The following is a 7819-nucleotide window of genomic DNA, read 5'->3' on the forward strand; positions in this document are numbered from 1 at the left end:
GTTCGGAAAGCTTAGCGGGATGGCGAGGGAAAGCCCGATGGCTCACCGGGTCTCCGCCGCACACATAAAGCCGCCATGGAGGGCGCAGGCACCGCTGTCGGAGGTGGGCACCACGCCGGGGCCAGTGGGAGGCCCGTCCCGCTGCCGCACCAGGGAGGCACCCAGGGCACTTCGCAGGGGGGCGGCGAGCGCAGAGAGGCCGACGCAGAGAGGGGGTCTCCGGGCTCCTGGTCTCTCCCGCCACCGCCACCGCCACCGCCATCGCCACCGCGTGTGCTGGGCGCCCGCGCTCTGAGCATCAGTCGGTGTGCGAGGCCCAGCAGAGGCAGGGGCTGGGCGTCTTGCCTGCCGTCCGTCGCTTTCTGCAGGAGCAGAGATGGGGCGGAGGGGCGGAGCCACCATGGCCGTGGCGCTGTGGGTCTTGGTGACAGCGGGCGAGGCGGCGGACCCCGGCGTGGCGACGCCCCGGCGCTGCCTCCTCTCCCACTACCGCTCGCTGGATCCCAGGGCGCTGGCGGCCGTCAAGGCGCTGAGGGACCGCTACGTGAGTGATGCCCAGACGTCCCCACCCGGTCCCCCGAGCCCGAGGGCCCGCCGGGCCCCAGCCGCTGGTCCCGGTGTGCGGCGGCCCTGGCGCTCTAGCGCCCTAGCGCCCCGCAGGGCGGCTCGGATCTCGGGCCAGGATTCTGAGCAGCAGATGTTGCGGGTCGCCGCGGGGAGCGGGCGGGAGCACCCACCGCGCCTCTGGGCCAGTGCCCCGAGGGCGCCCCCTGCAGGCGGGCTGGGCTCCACGTCGGACCAAAGGGCGGGCTGCGCGAGGCCAAGCGTCGCGGGGTGCCTTCAGCCAGCGTTCGCGCCTTGCGAGAGCGGCGCGGTTGCGTGCACAATCCGCACAACCGTCCCGGCCAGGCGCGTCCCACGTGCAGGAATCCCCGCCGCCGCAGCGCTTCGGGGGCCTGGCGAGGAGGCCCAGCGTCACGCCGGCCCTTGTCCCGCAGGAGGAGGAGACGCTGAGCTGGAGGCCGCGCAACTGCTCGTTCCGCCCCAGGAGGGATCGTCCGCGGCCCTGGGTAGGGGGGCGAGCCGTCGCGGGGGATGGGGGACGGCGCGGGTCGGGGGCACGGCCTCGCTAACTGGCGTCCGCTCCCCCCGCAGTCGTGCGCGCGCCTCCGCGTTGTGGTCCGGGACCTGGCGGACTCCCAGGCGGTGCTGAGCCGCCTGCCGAGCCCTGATCGGTTCCCCGGCACCGGCCCGACCCTGGAGCTGCTGGCGGCCGCGCGACGGGACGTGGGGGCCTGCGTGAGTGCCGCCCGCGCCCCCGGCCCCTCGGGTCCTCCCAGCTCTCTCTGCGCCCCCGGCCTCCAGCCCAGGCCCACCCGCTTGGCCGGTCTGTTCCGCAGCCACGATTCGCGTGGTGTCGGTGTCCCCCGATCCGGGCTTTGGTCTGTGGCTGGGAGGGTCGCGGGCAGAGTGGCCGGGACACTCGCTTCTTCGCCGTCTCCATGGCCCTCGTGTCCCCCCTGCAGCTCGAGCTGGTCCGGCCGGGCTCGTGGAGGAAGTCCCTGCGGCCACCGAGGAGGCGTCCCCCAACACGGAGAGCTGTGAGTGGAGCAGGCGGTGGGGCAGTTAGACCGCAGGGAGGACCGTGGGAGGTGGAGGCGGGCTGGGAGCTCCGACTCTGAGCGGTGAGGGGACTTTGGAGGGGACTTTGCCCGAAAGGGAATTCCTGGTTCAACCCGGCTCCGCCTCCTTCCCGGGTTCCAGGACTCGCCTCGGTGCCACGAAGCCAGTGTCATCTTCAACCTCCTGCGCCTGCTCACGTGGGACCTGAAGCTGGTGGCGAACTCGGGGCCTTGTCTCTGATCCCCGCGGCGCCTTTACCTGGGACCCGCGGGTCTGCAGGCGGCCGGCTGCGGGGGGCTGCCTTCTGCTGGCCCCCTGGAGCAGGCGGGTGTCTCAGCCAGTGGGCACTGAGGCTCGGGGGACTCAGCGTGCGTTGGCCGGACCTCTACCCACCTGCCCTGAGGGCCAGAGGGGCGAGTGTTTTTCGCAAGACCAGACCGAGTTTCCCCGGGGTGCAGCGATATTCCCGTGGGACGAGATGTCAATGATCCTCCAGGCGCCTGGTATGGCTGGAAGAGGCGATCGATCATGGAGTCTGCCTTGGTCACTGACCCCCCCCCCCCCCCACCACGTACCAGCGACCAGTTTCTCCTTCTGTGGTTACCAGAACCCCAGAGGTCCTCTTCCAGGACAGGTCCCACCCCGGATTTGGATCTTCAGCTCCCACTTCGAGATTGTATTAATCTGTGACTCTTGAATCTCCCCAGTGGGGAGGCCCCATACATTCCCTGAGGGGTTTGGTAGGGAAAGATCCTAAAGTTCTTAAGTTATTGTAGTTTTTGGATTCTGTTACTTATGGATGTTTTGTATTTGCAAAATTCCTGTGTTTATGTGCCATTCTGTCTGCTGGTGTTAATGTATTGTCAGTTATTAAACATTATTGCATTTTCGTTGGTTGTTTCCCCTGTGACCATTTTGGGGTGTACTGTTCAGTAAAAATGCTGAGCCAAGGAGATCAGGTAACTTGAATTTCAGTTCTGACCTTGCCATTTAATTACGGAGTAACTCCAGGCAAATTCCTTCTCTCTGAGCCTTGGTTTTCTCATCTATACAATGACATTATTTTATATGTATATGTCCTATACAAGGACATACTGTCCTTGCAAGTGAATAATGTACGTTGAAATTGTATTTATAAAGCTTCCAGGTGAGGTCATAGTGTGGTCTTAATAAGTGGTCTCCATTAAAGAACCACATACACATAAGTGCACAAACAATTGTACTTTTTTTTTTTTTAACTTGTCCAGATTTGTGGGCTGGCAATCTTTGTTGCTAAGTGCATGCCTCATTCTCAAGGTCACACGGCTATGAGGGTAAAAGCCAGGTCTGAACCCCGGACCCTTTAGTTCCAGGGTGTGGAAGTGCTCTTAACCACCCCACTGAACTGCCTTTGTAAGAAAAACAAGTATGAAGTTTAGGAATTTTGAGATAAAATGTCAGTTTTCCGAATTCGTGGTTGAGATGCAAGGTCTTCTCCCCTGATGGAAGGCCCCTGCAATTAAATTAACAGAAATTAACCAGTGCACTGAAAGATGAGTTGGGTACATCCCTGCTCTTGGTTTTGAAACATTTTTTATATGTCAGAGCTCAATGATTTTTCCCAGCTGAGGACTTCTCTCTACCCTGTCTCTGGAGTTATGGATGAGGGAGTCAAGTGTCAAAAAGGACTCAACTCCTTCTCTCCCCCAAAATTCATCACCTCCAGGTCAGAGGATCTAGCAACACAAAGGTCAGAGACTATAGTGGATACCATCTAGGTGCAAGACAAAATTCATTACCATCCAGTCCTCATCACTTACTTGCTGTGTGACCTTGGGCAGGTCTCTTAACCTCTCTGAGTCCCTGCAGGTTACTTCTTACTTACAAGGTGTGTTTGGTGTTAATGTAGGTATTCAATTCTACATTGTGGCAAAACCTCTGTGACCAGGTGAGACATGTAAGTGCTCAAGAAAATGGGGGTGTCTCTGTTTTCCTTTTGCACGACTGTTGCCTTTATCTACAAGGCTCCTCCCTCGGATCTTCACATAGCTCCCTTCCCCACTTCCTTTAGGACTTTGCTCAAACGCCATTTTCTCAGGCCACCTCATGAATACAAACTCCCTCCTGCTCTCTGCTTTCATCTCTGCATGATGTCTCCCCCCACCCATTTTCTGTTTCCTGACATAATACATACCGTTTGCTCCCCACTCTCCACCCCCCTCCCCCTGCCCACAACACTGTCTGTTACACCTCTCTAGTAATGAACTCTGTGAAGGATTGTTCTATGTATGTTTCTTTGTTTTCTGTGCTCAATTCCTGGCACTTTGGACAGTGCCTGGGACTAAATAAGTACTCAGTGCATAAATAAAGGCATTTGTCACAACAGAGCTGATTCCCTTGAGGGTCATGGGCACACCCCAAATCCTTAGCAGAGCGTCATAGTCCTGGGTCCTTCCGTGCCTGGACAAGGAAAGATGTTCGTGGAGTCTCTCCTCCTCCCCCTTTCTCTCTCTGTGAATAACAGGTGGGGACAGGTGGGGGGAGAGCTGGGGTCCTCTCTTAATTCTTGGCTGTTTTGCTTTTCTGACTCTCTCTTCCTGTGCTCAGCACCCTTCCCCCTCCCCTACACAGACTCCCTCTTGGAAGTGCCAAGTTCTTTGTGGCACCAGCCCCTAAGGGTGCCTTTTCCCTCCCTTCCCTGCATGAGGGCATCCCACAGAAAGGGAAGTCCCTCTGGGTCCCTCCCATCCCAGGCCTGAATCTAACCCCTTTCCGGCACCGTGAGTCCTCCTGGCAGGGCCGGAGCTGCCCCAGCCCTGACGATTCATCTTCCGAACTCACCTTCACGCAGGTAAACACTGAATCAGAGTTCAGTTTCTCTTTCGCTCCCGCTCCCGAGGCTCAGCTGGCTCTGGGCTTTCCCGGGCTGGGGCCTCCCCTGGTGGTGGATGTCGACCTGGGGCTGTGTTTTCACTTTTCCTACATCAGCTGGAGTTGCCCATCTGTCCTGGTTAAAAGCTGCACCATGGGGCTCAGGCAGGAGTCACACAGACGAAGCTGGAAGTTCAGAGACACAGACAGGACAGTCTCCAGGGTTCCAGAGGAGGACACTAAAGTCAGAGACACCCACCGAGACTGAGTGAGGATCCCAGGCGACAGCCTCCGAAGGGAACATCCGGATTCTCCTATTGGCTGAAGGAGAGGAGCATCCCGGAATGAAGCTGGGTGAGCCCCCTAGCATGGCCCGTGACCCTCACCTCACCCTCAGCGCCTGATGCTCCCTGACCCCTCTCCTTTCTGTCCTTCCGCATCACAGATATGGCCATGGGCTGCCTGCCAGTGCTGATAGCTATGGTGCTGACCCGGACGGAAGCAGTTCCTGGCCCCAATCCCCTCGGGGTCTTCCCTGATGCAGGGGGCTGCCACTTGGCCCAGTTCCAGTCTCTGTCCCCGCAAGAGCTGCAGGCCTTCAAGAAGGCCAAGGACACCTTTGTGAGTTTCCTCACAGTCCCGCCTCCTGTGGGCTAACCTTCCCCTCTCCTCCCACCTCTCTGGGTCACCATGCTGCTCTCCCCCAGAGGAGGACATGCACCCTTCCCTCGCTGGGCTAACCTCCCCCAGGCCCTTGGTGGGCAGACTCAGGGTCCCCCGGGGTCGAGGTGCTTCTACCCTCCTTTTACAAGTTAACTTCCGTTCCTCCTGCTGTTAGCATCATCTGGTCCTACTGGATGTCCTCCCCTCTGTCCCACCTACTGGGGGCTGACCTCTGCCTTTGCTCTCCAGGAAGAGTCGCTCTCCCTGAAGGCTTGGAGCTGCCGCCCCCGCCTCTTCCCCAGGACCTGGGACCTACAGCAGCTGCAGGTAAGGGACAGTGAGGCCCACCTCTGCCCTCTCCTGCTCCTCCTCTTCTGGCTCCTTAGGCGGCCCCTTCATCTCCTTCCCACGTGTCCCTCTTCTCATTCTCCCCCACCAGCACCACACACGGCTTCCCCTCCCTGAGCACACTGGCTGTGCCCTCTCACCTGTCCCCTGTCAACTTTGCCTGGCCCTTCCTCAGTCCTCCCCACCTGTCCTCTCTCGTGTGCAACTCTCACCTGTCTCCCTCTCCCATCCTCAGGTGTGGGAGCGCCCCATGGCCCTGGAGTCCGAGGTGGCCTTGACCCTGAAGGTCCTGGAGACCATGGCTGACAGGTCCCTGGGGAGCATCCTGGACCAGCCCCTTCACACGCTGCGCCACATCCAGTCTGAGCTCCAGGCCTGCGTGAGTGCTCAGGGCACCTGGGTCCTGTCTGCGCTCTGACCGCCTGAACCTCCCCCTCCAACATAGGCCCCCGCCTCACACACCACCCTTCTCTGCCCACAGGTGGAAGCTCAGCCCCCAGTAGGACCCCGGCCCCGAGGCCGCCTCCACCACTGGCTGCACCGGCTCCACGAGGCCCCAAAGAAGGTGGGTGACTAGGGAGGGCCAGTGTCTGGGGACAACTGGGAGCCCAGATGATGGACAGCCAGTGACCCAGCCGTTACTCCCCATAGGAGCCCCTCGGCTGCCTGGAAACCTCTGTCATGTTCAACCTCTTTCGCCTCCTTACGCGGGACCTGAAATGCGTGGCCAGTGGAGACTTGTGTGCATGATCCCCGAGACCAACCTGTACTTGTCCCGACATCCCAGATAGTACTTATGCAGCAGCCACTTTTCTTAATGTATTGCCACCAAATCATTATTTATTATTTATGTGCAGGGATTCTTAACGTGGACCCAATAAAATGTTTATTTTTCTACTTTGTATAAAAGTTTTGCAAATAAAAAAGTGAAAGAAATAACCCTCTTTGTAGTGTGGGATTGTGGGTTTGTGTGGAATAAGTTTTTAGGTTTTTTTGTTTTTCTGGGGTTTTGTTGTTGTTGTTTTCGTTGTTTGGGTTTTTTTTTTTTTTTTTTCTGCGATAACCAATTATCACAAACTTAGCTCCAAACAAGACAGATCTCATGGTTCTGCAGGTCAGAAATCCTGGTGGGCTTGGTAGTTCCTTTGCTGTGGGTCTCACAAAGCTGAACAAAGTGCTGCTGGCTGGATTTTTATTGGGGGGCCCTCTGGGAAGAGCCTGTTTCCAAGCTCATTCCAGTTGTCTTGCCATTGTGAGACAGAGGTCCCTATTACCTTGAGATGTTGTGACAGTCCATCCTTAGCTCTTGGTGGCCTCTTTCTGGTCTTGGTACATGGGACTCTACATCTGGCCTCTGGCCCCAAACTCTGGCATCTGACACCTCAGGTCAATGACTATGGTTTTCTGTTTGAGTTCGAGCTGTCCCTTGCCGCTTGCACAGAGATGCCTCCCAAGGGGAAAAGCCGTATAAACTTAGGTCTTTCACAGTGCCTTTAAAGATTGAATCCTCTCCAGTTTCTGTCTGGCTCTGGTTTCTCTCTAGTGCCTCCAAATAGTTGTTTTTAATTTTTAAAGTTAAAAAAAAATATTTTGGCAGGGAGGGGCAGAGGGAGAGAGAGAATCCTAAGCAGGCTCCATGCCCAACGCAGAGCCTGACATGAGGCTTGATCTTATATGACCCTGAGATCATAACCCCCGCAGGAATCAAGAGTCAGACACCTAACAGACTGAGCCACCCAGGCACACCTAAATGGTGTTTTTTTTTTTAAATTTTTTGTGTATTTTTATTTTTTAAAAAAAGATTTATTTATTTATTTTAGAGAGAGAGATTGGGAGAGTGGGAGGGAGTGGCAGAGGGAGAGAGAGTCCCGAACAGACTCTTCACTGAGAACAGAATCCGACACTGGGCTCCAGCTTGTGACCCCAAGATCGAGACCCTGATATCATGACCTGAGCTGAAGCCAAGAGTTGGACACTTAACTGAGAGCGCAACCCAGGTAGCCCTAAATAGTTGTGTTTTGGGGGCACCTGGGTGGTTCAATCAGTTAATCATCTGCCTTTGGCTCACATCATGGTCCCAGAGTCCGGGGATTGAGCCCCACATTGGGTTCCATGCTCTGTGGGTAGTCTGCTTCTCCCTCTCCCACTCCCACTCCCCTTGCTAGTGCTATCTCTTGCTGTGTCTCTCTCTGTCAAATAAATAAATAAAAGTTAAAAAATAGTTGTGTTTTTAAAAAAGATTTTATTTATTTATTTGTCAGAGAGAGAGAGCACAAGCAGGGGGAGAGTCAGGCAGAGGGAGAAGCAGGGTTTCCACCTGATGCAGGACTTGATC

General features: G+C 56.6%; 1 protein-coding gene and 1 pseudogene across 1 annotated transcript; both read left to right on the top strand.

The window, feature by feature from the left end:
• Nucleotides 1-376: 376 nt before the first annotated feature.
• LOC116863647 lies at nucleotides 377-2059 on the top strand (annotated as a pseudogene).
• A 2758-nt stretch (nucleotides 2060-4817) lies between these two features.
• On the top strand, nucleotides 4818-6234 carry LOC116863646 (interferon lambda-3-like). The gene is made up of 6 exons (XM_032851036.1): nucleotides 4818-4827; nucleotides 4919-5094; nucleotides 5386-5463; nucleotides 5720-5863; nucleotides 5966-6049; nucleotides 6136-6234. Exons 1-6 carry the CDS (start codon nucleotides 4818-4820, stop codon nucleotides 6232-6234), a joined length of 591 nt encoding a protein of 196 aa, XP_032706927.1.
• Nucleotides 6235-7819: the final 1585 nt, after the last annotated feature.

The sequence above is a fragment of the Lontra canadensis genome, unplaced genomic scaffold (assembly GCF_010015895.1).
Source record: "Lontra canadensis isolate GAN:19392208 unplaced genomic scaffold, GSC_riverotter_1.0 scaffold2017, whole genome shotgun sequence".
In the NCBI taxonomy this organism is placed as follows: domain Eukaryota; kingdom Metazoa; phylum Chordata; class Mammalia; order Carnivora; family Mustelidae; genus Lontra; species Lontra canadensis.